General features: G+C 56.2%; 1 protein-coding gene across 1 annotated transcript; it reads right to left on the bottom strand.

Moving 5' to 3' along the window:
- Positions 1–1,491: 1,491 nt before the first annotated feature.
- LOC147596029 (protein NDRG2-like) lies at positions 1,492–4,452 on the bottom strand. Its single transcript, XM_086771720.1, has 4 exons — positions 4,312–4,452; positions 2,936–2,992; positions 2,467–2,561; positions 1,492–1,540 (listed from the first exon to the last, which is right to left on the bottom strand). Exons 1-4 carry the CDS (start codon positions 4,450–4,452, stop codon positions 1,492–1,494), a joined length of 342 nt encoding a protein of 113 aa, XP_086627846.1.
- Positions 4,453–14,167: the final 9,715 nt, after the last annotated feature.

Here is a 14,167-nt window from a genome sequence, read left to right as displayed (position 1 = left end):
TGAATTTGGGGAGGGGGCCTCAAACCATTTCGGGGCATGCCGGGGGGGGTGCTTAGGGGGTCTAGGGGTCCTGGGTGTGGGATTTTAGGGGGGGTCCCGGATGGGGGGTGGGGGGGGATTTGGGGGGATGGAGCGCGGTCCCCCCCCCCCCCCCCAGGCTGCCGCGGGACAGGCTGCGGCCCCGCCCCCCGTCCCCCGAGGCCGCGCTGGAGAGCGAGGCGGTGCGGGAGCGCGACAGCCGCGTCATGGCCGCCGCCGCCACTGCGGGGAGGGGGGGGGGCCAGGGCCGCGCCCCGCCCCTCCCCTCCCCGGCCACGCCCACCCCCCTCCCTCCCACCCCGAGCCACGCCTCCCCCGGGCGCCAGGTGGTGCTCCGGGCCACGCCCCCTCCTCCCTCCCGGGCCACGCCCCCTCCTCCCTCCCGGGCCACGCCCCCTCCTCCTCCCGGGCCACGCCCCCTCCTCCCTCCCGGGCCACGCCCCCTCCTCCCTCCCGGGCCACGCCCCCTCCTCCCTCCCGGGCCACGCCCCCTCCTCCCTCCCGGGCCACGCCCCCTCCTCCCTCCCGGGCCACGCCCCCTCCTCCCCCCCGGGCCACGCCCCCTCCCCCCCGGGCCACGCCCCCTCCTCCCTCCCCGGGCCACGCCCCCTCCTCCCCCCGGGCCACGCCCCCTCCTCCCCCCGGGCCACGCCCCCTCCCCAGGCCACGCCCCCCCCCTCCTGGAACTGCATTTAATTGCCCTGGGTGGAGGGGGGAGGTGATGTTAATTAGAACTGAGGAGCGTTAATTAAGCCTCAGGTCAATTAATTCCTGCCTCGCAGCAGCTAATTACTCCCCCCAGGTCCAGGTTAATTAATTGCACCGCTAATTACCCCCCCCCGGTGTAATTAACTCCCCCACCTCAGCTGAGTTTTCCCCTTCCAGCACGCAAACGAGCCCCCCACCCCGGCGGTAATTAATTATGCAGAGCGGCTTAATTACCCGCCCCGAGCGCTAATTACCCCCCCAGGAGTGTTAATTAGCGGTGGCTCGTTAGGCGGTACTCACGGTAGCCCATGCCCTGCAGGAAGTACTTGAAGGCCTCGGTGAGCTTGGCCGGCTGCGCGGGTGGGGCCGTGACCTCCGACCCCTCCCCGGTGACCTCTGACCCCTGGCTGACCTCTGACCTCGCGACCCCGGTAAGGCCCGGTCCCCCCCCCCCAGCAGTCCTCTGAGCCCCTGTGACCTCTGACCCTCTGTGACCCCATGACCTCTGACCCTGTGTGACCCCATGGGGGGTGTCATGTGACCTCAGAGGAGGCCCGGTGACATCACAGGAGGCCCGGTGACATCACCAGTGACGTCACTCACCATGGCGTCCTTGTGGGGGGAGTTGTCGCCCACCACCAGCAGCACCGGGCAGCTGGGGGGGCAAAGGTCAGGGGTCGCGGGGGGGTCACGGGGGTCACGTGGGGTCACGGGGGTCACGTGGGGTCAGGGGTCAGGGGTCACTCACCGCAGGCTGTTGGCCCCGCTGCGCTGCAGGCCCAGGTCCCCGTGGCTGCAAGGGGGATGTCCCAGTTCATCCTAGTGCCTCCCAGTTTGATCCCAGTTCCCCCTGTTTTCTCCCCAGTTCCCTCCCAGTTCTCTCCCAGTCCCTCCCAGTTCCCTTCCAGTTCCCCTCAGCTCAATCCCAGTTGCTCCCAGTCCCTCCCAGCCCCCCGGTACCCCCCCAGCTCCATCCCAGTTCAATTCCAATTCCTCCCAGTTTGATCCCAGTTTCCCCAGTACCCTCCCACTCCATCCCAGTCTGATCCCAGTGCCCCCAAATCCCATCCCAGACCCCCCCCAGTCCCCTCCCAGTCCCTCCCAGCCCCCCCAGTTCGATCCCAGTCCCCCCGGTTCAATCCCAGTTCAGTCCCAGTCCTCCTAGCCCAGTCCCAGTCCCTCCCAGTTCCCTCCCAATCCCCCCCGGTTCAATCCCAGTTCAATCCCAGTCCCCCCAGTCCCCTCGCAGTCCCCCCCAGTCCCCTCGCAGTCCCCTGCCAGTCCCCCCCCAGTCCCCCCCAGTCCCCCCCCAGTCCCCCCAGTTCCATCCCAGTCCCCCCCCGGTTCAATCCCAGTGCTCCTAGCCCAGTCCCAGTCCCCCCCCAGTTCCCTCCCAGTCCCCCCCGGTTCAATCCCAGTTCAATCCCAGTTCGATGCCAGTCCTCCTAGCCCAATCCCAGTCCCTCCCAGCCCCTCCCAGCCCCCCCAGTTCCCTCCCAGTCCGCCCCGGTTCAATCCCAGTTCAGTCCCAGTCCTCCTAGCCCAGTCCCAGTCCCCTCCCAGTCCCTCCCAGTCCCCTCCCAGTCCCCACCAGTCCCCCCAGTTCCATTCCAGCCCCTCCCAGTTCCCTCCCAGTTCAATCCCAGCTCGATCCCAGTGCTCCGAGGGCAGTCCCAGTGCCCCGCAGCCCCGCCGCAGCGCCCCCAGTTTGCCCAGTACCTGTTGTACATGGCCCAGAGCAGGGGGGCGTTGGGCGCCGCCCCCAGCCGCCGCCGGGCCTGCTGCACCGGGGGAGGGGCGGCCGCCAGCTCCTCCTGCGGCCCGCGCGTCACAGCCCCGCCCCCGCCCCGCCCCTGCCCCGCCCCTGCCCCGCCCCCGTGTCACAGCCCCGCCCCCGCCCCGCCCCTGCCCCGCCCCCATGTCACAGCCCCGCCCCCACCCCGCCCCCACCCTGTGACCCACAAGTGACCCTCCCCAACCCTTAACTGAGCTCCCTGACCCATAAGTGCCCCCCCCGACCCACAAGTGGCCCTTGGGGCCTCCAGGTGGACTCTGGGCCCCCCAAGTGCCCCCCACAGGCCCCCCAAGTGCCCCTTGAGGGCCCCCAAAACTGACCCCCAGGACCCACAAGTGGCCCTCCCCAGACCCCCAAGCGCCCCCCGGACCCACAAGTGCCCCCCCGCCCGACCTGCGTGAAGAGGTGCGCCAGGATGAGCTCGCTGCTGGAGGACGTCAGGCCCGACAGCTGGGGGGGCACCCGTGGGACCCACGGCGACCCACGGCGACCCACCGCGATCCACCGGCACCCACAGACACCGTAGGGAGCCACCGCGACCCACAGCGACCCACAGCGACCCACAGACACCGTAGGGACCCACAGCGACCCGCAGTGACCCACGGCGACCCACAGACACCCACAGACACGGTAGGGACCCACAGCGACCCACAGACACCGTAGGGACCCACAGCGACCCACAGCGACCCACAGCGACCCACAGACACCGTAGGGACCCACAGCAACCCACAGCGACCCACAGCGACCCACAGACACCACAGTGACCCACAGTGACCCACAGCGACCCACAGCGACCCACAGACACCACAGCGACCCACAGCGACCCACAGACACCACAGTGACCCACAGTGACCCACAGCGACCCACAGCGAGCCACAGACACCACAGCGACCCACAGCGACCCACAGACACCGTAGGGACCCACCGTGACCCACAGCGACCCACAGCGACCCACAGACACCGTAGGGACCCACAGCGGCCCACAGCGACCCACGGCGACCCACAGACACCGTAGGGACCCACAGCGACCCACAGCGACCCACAGCGACCCACAGACACCACAGTGACCCACAGTGACCCACAGCGACCCACAGCGAGCCACAGACACCACAGCGATCCACAGCGACCCACAGACACCGTAGGGACCCACCGTGACCCACAGCGACCCACAGCGACCCACAGACACCGTAGGGACCCACAGCGGCCCACAGCGACCCACGGCGACCCACAGACACCGTAGGGACCCACAGCGACCCACAGACACCGTAGGGACCCACAGCGACCCACAGCAACCGTAGGGACCCACCACGACCCACGGCGACCCACAGACACCGTAGGGACCCGCAGCGACCCACGGCGACCCACAGACACCGTAGGGACCCACAGCGACCCACAGCGACCCACAGCTACCGTAGGGACCCACAGCAACCCACAGCGACCCACAGACACCGTAGGGACCCGCAGCGACCCACAGCGACCCACAGCTACCGTAGGGACCCACAGCGACCCACAGCCACCCACCAACACCGTAGGGACCCGCAGCGACCCACAGCCACCCACAGACACCGTAGGGACCCACAGTGACCCACGGCCGCCCACCGCCACCCACAGTGACCCACGGCGACCCATAGGGACCCACAGTGAGCCACACGCGACCCCAAGCGACCCACAGCGCCGCGGGGCCAGCAGCAGGGAACCCCCCCAAACCCCGCCCCCTTCTGCCCCACCCCTCTCCCCATTGGCCCTCCCCACCCGCCGGCCCCGCCCACCTTGTGCGCCACCCAATCCACCCAGCCCTTGGCGCGGGGGTTGATGTTGATCAGCACCAGCCCCTCCACCGCCTCGGGGTGCAGCAGCTGTGGGGCGGGGCCAGACCCATAGCGCCCCACGGCCACGCCCTCCCACCCCATAGCGACCCCCCAGCCCCATAGCGACCCCCCAGCCCCACAGCCACGCCCCCCGAGAGCCCCCAGCGACCCACAAGTACCCAACCAAGAGACCCCACTAACCTCCTCCAGCCCCATAGCGCCCCACGGCCATGCCCCCCCAGCCCCATAGCGACCCCCCAGCCCCATAGCGACTCCCCAGCCCCATAGCGACGCCCCCCTGCCCCATAGTGACCCCCCAGCCCCACAGCCGAGCCCCCAACCCCCCAGCGACCCACAAGTGCCCAGAGACCCCACTAACCTCCTCCAGCCCCATAGCGCCCCACGGCCATGCCCCCCCGCCCCATAGCGACCCCCCCAGCCCCATAGCGACCCCCCAGCCCCATAGCCGAGCCCCCAACCCCCCAGCGACCCACAAGTGCCCAGAGACCCCACTAACCTCCTCCAGCCCCATAGCGCCCCACGGCCATGCCCCTCTGCCCCATAGCGACCCCCCAGCCCCATAGCGACCCCCCAGCCCCACAGCCATGCCCCCCTGCCCCATAGCGACCCCCCCGCCCCATAGCGACCCCCCCAGCCCCACAGCCACGCCCCCCAGCCCCATAGCGACCCCCCCAGCCCCATAGCGACCCCCCCCAGCCCCACAGAACCTCCCCCGAGATTCCCGCAGCCCTGCATTCCCCCCAAATCTGCCCCCCGCCCTGCCCCACGCCCCGCCCGACGCCCCGCCCCACATCTCACCCCAAATTTAGCCAGGACGAAGGCGCCGGCGCCCACCCCAATGCCCACGACGCTGGCGATGCTGGGGGGGTGGGCGGGGTCAGGCCGGTGCTGACCCCGCCCCCCCATCCCGTCCCGCTACGGGTCAGGGGCCCCCTCCCCGCCCCACAGCGCCGTGGGGCGCCCCCCCGCCCACTCACTTGAGGTGCCGGAGGACGCAGGGGACGATTTCGGCCAGTTGCTCCAGGGAGGGGTACTGGTACCAGCGGGGGAGGGGCGGGGGGCGGGGGGGGAGGGGCGACGGGGGGAGGGGCAAGGGGTCAATCGGGGGTCGAGGTGGGGGGAGGGCGGGCGAGGGGACCAATGAGGTGAAGCGATGGCGGTTGGAGGGGGGGAGGGGTGCGTAGGGTGACGCTGCGATGTGATGGCGGTCGAGGTGGGGGGACGGGGGGGCGGGGGGTCAACTGGGGGGGGGGGAGGGGTGGGGGGGTCAACAGAGAGACGACAGGGTCAACTGGGGGTTAATGGGGGCAACTGGGGGTTAGTGGGGGGCAACTGGGGGTTAATGGGGGTCAGTGGGGTCAACTGGGGGTTAATGGAGGCAACTGGGGGTTAATGGGGGTCAACTGGGGGTTAGTGGGGGGCAACTGGGGGTTAATGGGGGTCAGTGGGGTCAACGGGGGGTTAATGGGGGTCAACTGGGGGTTAATGGGGGTCAACGGGGGGCTTATGGGGGGCAACTGGGGGTTAATGGGGGAAACTGGGGGTCAATGGGGGGCAACTGGGGGTCAATGGGGGCAACTGGGGGTTAATGGGGGTCAACAGGGGGTCAACTGGGGGTTAATGGGGGCAACTGGGGGTTAATGGGGGTCACAGGTCAACTGGGGGTTAATGGGGGTCAACTGGGGGTTAATGGGGGTCAATGGGGGGCTTATGGGGGGCAACTGGGGGTTAATGGGGGCAACTGGGGGTTAATGGGAAGCAACTGGGGGTCAATGGGGGCAACTGGGGGTTAATGGGGGTCAACAGGGGGTCAACTGGGGGTTAATGGGGGTCAGTGGGGTCAACTGGGGGTTAATGGGGGTCAACTGGGGGTTAATGGGGGTCAACGGGGGGTCAACTGGGGTTTAATGGGGGTCAACTGGGGGTTAATGGGGGTCAACGGGGGGTCAACTGGGGTTTAATGGGGGTCAACTGGGGGTTAATGGGGGTCAACTGGGGGTTAATGGGGTCAACGGGGGTTAATGGGGGTCAACGGGGGGTTAATGGGGTCAACGGGGGGTCAACTGGGGGTTAATGGGGGTCAACTGGGTGTTAATGGGGGCAACCAGGTGTTACTGGGGGTCACTGGGGGTTAATGGGGGTCAACTGGGGGTTAATGGGGGTTAACAGGGGTCAATGGGGGTCAACTGGGGGTTAATGGGTGCAACTGGGGGTTAATGTGGGGCTACAGGACAAGCTGCAAAAAAGGGGTGCCTTAATCAGGGAGCACCAATAGTGAGTACTTAATCAGGGAGTAGAAGGGGTGCCTTAATCAGGGAGCACCAATTGTGAAACTGCCGGCAATAATGGAAAAGGAGGTAGCCCTAGAATTATTATGCTCTCTATGAGAGGACTGAGTTATGACTCGGCCGTCCTAGAAGCTTTGCTGCAGTGGGCAAAGAAAAGGGAATTAATCCCCACAGTTGATGATCCTTTTGAACTCCCGACACAGGAAAAGATAGGAAAAAAGCTGTGGGATGAAATAAGTAAGGGATCTCCACCGTGTGGAAGCTAATGAACGAAACATTGATAAGCATGAAAGCCGAGCGTTCAGTTGCTGCATCTGCTTTTGCGGCCTTAACTCCAGCCGACGGGTCCACCTCCACTACCAGCATGCTGTTCTCGGGTTTAACGAGCCCTGCCGCCGCCCCGGCTCGTGCTGAGGGTGGGGGGGTTCGAGCCCCAGCAAGGACTCCAGGAACTGCAGCCACAGCCCCTATAACTATAGATATGCGGGCACCAGAGGGAAAAACTGCCAAAGGCTTTTCACCACCATCAGACGTACCACCGCCAGGCACCCCGCCACGCTGCGCCAGTGCAGACTCAGAGTCACGAGCCTTTTCGCCGGCACCAACAGCTCTGGTTTATCCCCCGTTACCACCTTCTTCCCTGCCACCACGGCGTGAGGAGGAGGGGGATGAACATTCATCTGGCTCCAAGGACGCACAGCTGGAAGAGACGCTAAAAAGACTGGAAGCCCTAGAGATTCGCCTAGAAGTGTCACTGGGAAACTTGTCAACTCCTTCGCCTGTGCCGCATCGAGACCTGTCAGCATCCAACCTATTCATTCCGAACGGAGCATCGGGTGAGATCAGTCTTTTTGCACCTTTGCAAGGGACGCCGGCGGGAGGGGCCGGGGTTTTGAATCCGATAGTGCAGTGGAAAGAGGTGATTCGAGATGCTTTGATAGAAGGAGAGCCTTTTCCTATGGCATTTCCAGTTGTGACTGATAATACTGGGAAAAGTGTGTGGAAAGCATTAGACTGGAAAATATTGAAGGAAGCTAAAAGTGCAGTTACTCAGTATGGGCTAAAATCATCATATGCTCAATCTGTGTTGCAGCATATTTTTTCATCACAGTTGTTAGCTCCTTATGATATTAGAATGATTGTCCAGGTCGCAGCAGCTGCAGTTCTTTCAGTACTGGCAGGCTGCTTGTGATAGGGCAGCTGCAACGCCTCGACAACAGGGTGATCCATTATTCGGGGTGCAAACTCAAATGCTGATGGGAGCGGGACACTACACACGATCTGATTGGCAAGCGCAATTTGCTACCAAAGTGTTACAACTGGGCCAAGATTTGGCTTATAGAGCGCTTGCTAGGGTGCACGATGAAAAGTCTGGACCTGCCTTTACATCAAGAAGACAAGGTCCCACAGAACCATATGGGAAATTTATTGATCGGTTGCACACTGCAATTATGGCTCACCCTGATCTGGATGATGACATGAAAGCAAAGTTCTTAGATATGCTTGCCTTTAATAATGCTAATCAAAAAAAAACAAAAAACAAAAAACAAACCCAAAAAACTAAGAGAGCCCTCAGTGTGCTGCCAAAAGGATCTAGTACAGGGCAACTGCTGGAAGCTGCTGAGCGAATGTTAGAACAAGAAAAGGCTACAGTCATGGCTGCTGCTGTAGGTGCAGCCGTTAAACCGTTGATATCAATAAAGCGGCGCGTGATTAACTGTCTGTAACCCCCATTCCCTCTTTCCCCCCCCCCGCCCCCCATCCCTGTCCCGCTAAGGGGGCAGGGGAGGGAGGTGGAGATGGTGTTAAGCCTGGGAAGAGGGAGGGGTGGGGGGAGGTTGTCTTGTTCCCTTTTTCCTTATCCTGCTTTGGTTTTAGTGATGGTCTGTTTTGCCTGTAGCGGTGGCTTTAAGGATCCCTCCCTATTCTTGTCTTAAACCTCAGGTTTTAGTTTTCTTTCCTCTTATATGTCTGGGCCACAGCCGCCGCCAGGCGCCCCCACCCCCCCGCCCCTGACATGGTTAACAGATACTCCTGTCTGAGTCGAGCTTTGTATAAGTGGAAGGACCGTTCCCTCTTATAACATGGGGGAAGGGATACGCTTATGTCTTTACAGGAGCAGTAAACAAGTGGATCCCTGTCTGTATCATCTGCGGGTATTTCAGAACATGTTTGCTTGACCTGCCAGATACCGGTAGGACGGCAACTCTGTGTAAAACAGCAGCAACCACAAGTGCTGAGTGCTAAAACTACAAAAGATGGAACTTTTTGGGATCAGTAAAGATGGACTTCTATTTCTTTTTAACTATTCAAGAGCTAATGTTTCTAGAGGGGTAATGATTGTAAATGCTTTAAGATCTATACATTGCAACGACACAGCATGATGTAATCATGCGAGCACATATCAAAATCCAGACAGCATAAAAGACCTAAACGAAGCATACATAGCATTGAATCTGGTTGCCAAGATAATACAGAGTTTTGGAAACTAAGTAAAATTATTGCTGCTTCAGTCTTTACACCTGGTGTGGCAAGTGCCTAGGCATTAACTATGCTAAATAAATTGGACTGTTGGCTTGCTAAGCAAATAAATACAACTGTATCGGCACTATCAACGCTGTTAACTGATGTAGATTCTATATACTATGCTACTTTACAAAACAGAACCGCTGTTAGCCCGCAGAGCACATATTTGACGGGCCTTGTTGCATGCGCTGGCCACGCATGCAGCAACGTCTAGTCAGGCCTTGTTGTATGCGCTGGCCACGCATGCAGCAACACCTAGTCAGGACTCTTTCACTGAATCTGCTGAGGGTATAAACAGAGGTGGCTCGGAGCGAAGGGGAGAGGACAGACCCAGAGCACACTTTATTTACAACAGGGGACGCCCTGAAGGTGCTGCGCCTGCCTCCCTTCTCTGCTCTGACCCGGCTGATAAACATCCTCTTGCTCAGCGGTGTCTTTGGCATAGTTGGGTTAGTAACAGAATAGATCAGCAATAGATTTTTTTTATTATTAGCACAAAATCATGGTTGTCAGGATTTTGATGGGCTTTGCTGCATGAATCTGTCTGATCATTCGGAATCTATTCACAAAAGTATTCAAAACTTGCAAAAAGGAGTACAAAACCAGCAACAAAGTGATGGTTTTGATATATTCAGACATCTTTTGGTGACTTGATAAAAGCTTGTTACTAATAGCTGTAGGATGCTTATTCATTCCTTTTATATATGTATTTTGATCTATAATTCTGTGTCTTAAAATGTGTGCAAACTTTAATAGATAAAGCGTTGAAACAAGCCTCTTCTCCTAAACAAAGAAGGGGGAGATGTGGTATTTCGCTGAGCCAGTATGGTATCAGTGAAAGCACACCGACCTTGGGGGAGGAATGCAATCATGCTCTCAGGAAGAAAGCCATGGAATGAGAAGGGAAGCTTTAAGATACAAAACATTGTTAGCAGAATTTATGGCTTGTTTCAACAGAGGCCTGCAGAAAACTAGTCATTGCTCTTGTAGATAAGAAAGTTACTGGAGTTGTTATATCCATAACAGTAGAAAAATGTTATAGTAGAAAATTACTAGAAGGTACTGAAACTTAGCTTTGCTTTGTAATCATGAATATGCATAAACATGTGATCAGTAATTTTATTAACTAAGCTTGTGTGTGGCATAACTGGGTGGTTGCTGTCCTTGGTTAAAATCGGAATTATGATACTAGGCATCATACTAGGCATAACATACCATGCTTGCAAAAAATGATTAACAACTCAATACAGACAATCTGGCTCATAAAAAAAAAAAAAAAAAAAAAAAAAGAAGAAAAGGGAGATTCAGTAGAGGCCTACATGAACCTAGTTGATATTGTAGTAAAATAAGGTCAGGAGTACCAAAAAGAGCCATAGGAGGACCATGTTATTTTGGAAAATTGATAATGTTTGCTCCACCTATGAGAACATTACGGAATCACACTCGAGCAAGAAGATCGCTAAAAGTATTGACTCCCCATTGTGACAGCAATTTAACCCTGTTGGGTACAGCTGAGCGGATAGCATTATCTTTATTTGTTCCTTGGGCAGCAACTGCAAAAGCTTTAGCTAACTTAAATAAATTAGCTTGTTGGGCACAAAAGCAAATGAATTTAACCTCTAGCATGTTATCAGGATTATTAGAAGACATGGATAGTATGCGTCATGATATTTTTGCAGAATCTAGCAGCCATTGATTTTTTGTTATTAGCGCATAAGTGGGTCTGGATTGTTCAAAACAAAAAGGGGGATTTGTTGGATACCTGGAGTATCAGGGACACTTAGTGAACAATCCGGACCGAATGGAATTGTTATGTTTGTGAGCAGCAGGCCTCAAGGACATCACTGAAGCCGCTTGTGAGAAAGTAATGAAGCCGCCTGTAAGAAAGTACTGAAGCCACCTGTGAGAAAATAATGAGGCCGCCTGTGAGAAAGTAATGAAGCTTCCTGTGAGAAAGTAAACGAAGCAACCTTGAAGAAGATCGTAAACAACTCTGAGAAAGTGAAAACATGAAAAGTACGGGACTTTCAGGTTAACGGGACTTTCCAGATTAGCTAACTGCAAGTAGGAAGGATATGCAAATGTAACTATTAGAGCTTAAGCCAATCACGCAATGACTAGTAGGCATATTTTATCTTAGCAATATAAATATGTGCACCCGGGACTAATAAATCGAACTACGCTTATTACTCATATTGAGTCTTTTGTCGTACGTTCCTCCGTCGCTCGCAGGACTGCACCCCGTGGAAGAGATGACCCACGCCGGAGCAGTTTCACGAAGGACTGTGGCCCGTGGGAGGGACCCCACGCTGGAGCAGAGGAGGAATGCAAGGAGTTCTTCCCCCGACGATGACACAGAGGCGTAAAACAACGCGTGATGAACTGACTGCGACCCCCATTCCCCCCCCTACCGCCCCCGACCCCCCCCTCCATGCCGCTCGGGAGGGGAAGGTAGTAGAGATAATGTTAAGCCCGGGAAGAGGGAGGGGTGGGGGGAGGTTATCTTGTTCCCTGTCTCATTCTCCTGCTAGTTTTAGAAATAAATGAGTGTTTTTCCCCAAGTCGAGTCTGTTTTGCCTGTAACGGTAACTTTACAAATTTCTTCCCGTCCTTATCTCAAACCTCGAGCCGTTTTTCTTATATCATCTCCTCCTATTCTCTCGGAGGGTGGGGGGAGCGAGAGAGAGACTGTGTAGTCTGGTCCCGATCGGGGCTGAACTACGACAGTGGCCCAGCTGTCTGAGAGCAGTAGCAGCTGTCATTCTAAACATTCAAGAAGCCTGAAAGTTCACTCTAGGCCAGAAAATGACTGTCCTAGTTTCCCAGACTGTATCTGCGGTCCTTGAAGCAAAAGGAGGGCATTGGCTTTCCCCACAAAGGTTCCTGAAATATCAAGCTATAATGGTTGAACAGGATGATGTTGAAATCGTGACCACAAACATCATCAATCCGGCCTCATTCCTTGATGGGAACATCAGGGAGCCGGTGAGTCATGACTGCGTGGAAACAATTGAAACCATGTATTCTAGTCGAACGGATCTTAAAGATGTCCCTGTCGATGGAGCCGAACATTGGTTCACCGATGGAAGCAGCTATATGTTAAATGGAAGGCGACATTCCGGATATGCTGTTACCACTTTTGAAAAGGTGATAGAGTCCAGGCCACTATCAGCCGATGTCTCAACCCAAAAGGCCGAGATCATAGCCCTTACCTGAGCCCTGGAGAGAGCCCAGGGAAGGACTGTAAACATTTGGACTGACCCTAAATATGCCTTTGGGGTGGTACATGCCCATGGAGCAATATGGAAGGCAAGAGGACTGTTAAATTCTCATGGAAAAACCATCAAACACGCAGAAGGGATTTTGAAAATCCTGAATGCAGTCCAGCTTCCCAAAAAGGTGGCAATTATGCATATTAAAGCACACCAGAAAGTGAGCACAGAATTGGAAAGAGGAAATGAGCTGGCAGATAGGGAAGCAAAACAAGCAGCTAGAGAAACAATCAAGGTAGAGGGTGCGCTAATACCTGATGGACAGGTATTCTAGAAGGTAAACCAGAATACACAAAGGAAGTCGGCAAACTTATTAATGATCTAAAGGGGTCATATAATGAGGAAGGGTGGGCCAATTACTACCCCTCACACGGGAGGGTAGTAATTCCCTCCTACATGATATGGTCAGTAGTCCGAGAAGAACATAGAAAAAGACACTGGGGGGAGGCGGGGGCAGAAGCCCTATATAAAGATCTCATCAGGAACATAATAGCATGAAACTTAGACACTACCGCTAGACAAGTAACTCAACAATGTGATCTTTGTCTCCAGACTAATCCTAAAGTTGTAAAAGGGCCGAAACTTGAAAAAATCGGAAAGGGGAATGGTCCGGGACAACGTTGGCAGATTGATTTCTCAGAACTCCCTAGAAAAGGGGGGTATCGATACTTATTAGTACTTACGGATACCTTTTCAGGCTGGCCAGAAGCTTTCCCGTGCGGAACTGCTAAAGCCTGGGAAGTAACCAAAATACTGCTCCAGGAAATAGTACCTAGGTTTGGAGTCCCAGCAGTAATGCCCTCGGATAGAGGACCACATTTTGTGTCCAGAATAGTACAAGCAATTAGCCACCATCTAGGGATAGAGTGGCAATTACATACCTCTTACCGACCACAATCAAGTGGCCAGGTGGAGAAAATGAATCACCCAATCAAACAACAGATTGTCAAGTTGGGTCAGGAAACTAATCTAACTTTACCATTAGCTCTTATACGAATACGAACCAGACCAAGAGCAAGAGAAGGGCTTAGTCCATTCGAAATTCTATATGGACGACCCTATGGGGTACAAAAGGGAACGTCTTCACAAATTGGTGAAGAAATAATGACCTCCTATATGGTGGCACTAAACAAACAATTAAAAAGAATTGAAAAACATGCAATGGGAACACGTCGTAGGGGTCTGGATGGGCCTGTTCACGATATACAACCAGGGGACTATGTATATGTTAAATCTCTTACAGAAAAAACTCTGGAACCACAGTGGGCCGGACCTTTTCAAGTCCTCCTCACCACCTACACGGCAATTAAGGTAAAGGGACAGAACTCCTGGATACACCATACTCGGATCAAGAGAGCCTCTGCAACCTTGTGGAAAGTAACTCCAGACAACAATGAAGACTTGAGACTTAAACTCGTTCGAACGGATAAGGGCGGGAACAGTGCAGTAGTGAACCGGAGGGACACCACAGCAAACGATACCGGACAAAGAAACCGGGACCGGCCAGTAACTAATCTCGCCCAAATCTGTCATCGGTGCAGTTTATATCTTATTTGTCATTTTATTATAGGAAATATAAAACCCATTTTAGCAGGTCACCAAAGGCAGTACATTATCTACAGAAGTAGCTGTACTAATCCACTAGACCAACTAAATCCTAAAATGACCAATTGTTTAATTGGAATTGTGATTGGGCTTACAATATTTTCC

This window comes from Chlamydotis macqueenii, unplaced genomic scaffold (assembly GCF_036417535.1).
Source record: "Chlamydotis macqueenii isolate bChlMac1 unplaced genomic scaffold, bChlMac1.mat HAP1_SCAFFOLD_306, whole genome shotgun sequence".
In the NCBI taxonomy this organism is placed as follows: Eukaryota; Metazoa; Chordata; class Aves; order Otidiformes; family Otididae; genus Chlamydotis; species Chlamydotis macqueenii.
The sequence above is the reverse complement of the archived record's forward strand: the minus strand, read 5'-3'. Positions and strand labels throughout refer to the sequence as shown.

Bases quoted from the DNA above. Each gene is read 5' to 3' on its own strand.
- LOC147596029 (XM_086771720.1), bottom strand. From the start codon at position 4,452: ATGGGGTGGGAGGGCGTGGCCGTGGGGCGCTATGGGTCTGGCCCCGCC. The intron at 2,993-4,311 runs GTGGGCGGGGCC...GTGCCCCCCCAG, and splicing joins TGGATTGGGTGGCGCACAAG to CTGTCGGGCCTGACGTCCTC. The intron at 1,541-2,466 runs GTACTGGGCAAA...TCCCCCTTGCAG, and splicing joins CTCTGGGCCATGTACAACAG to CCACGGGGACCTGGGCCTGC.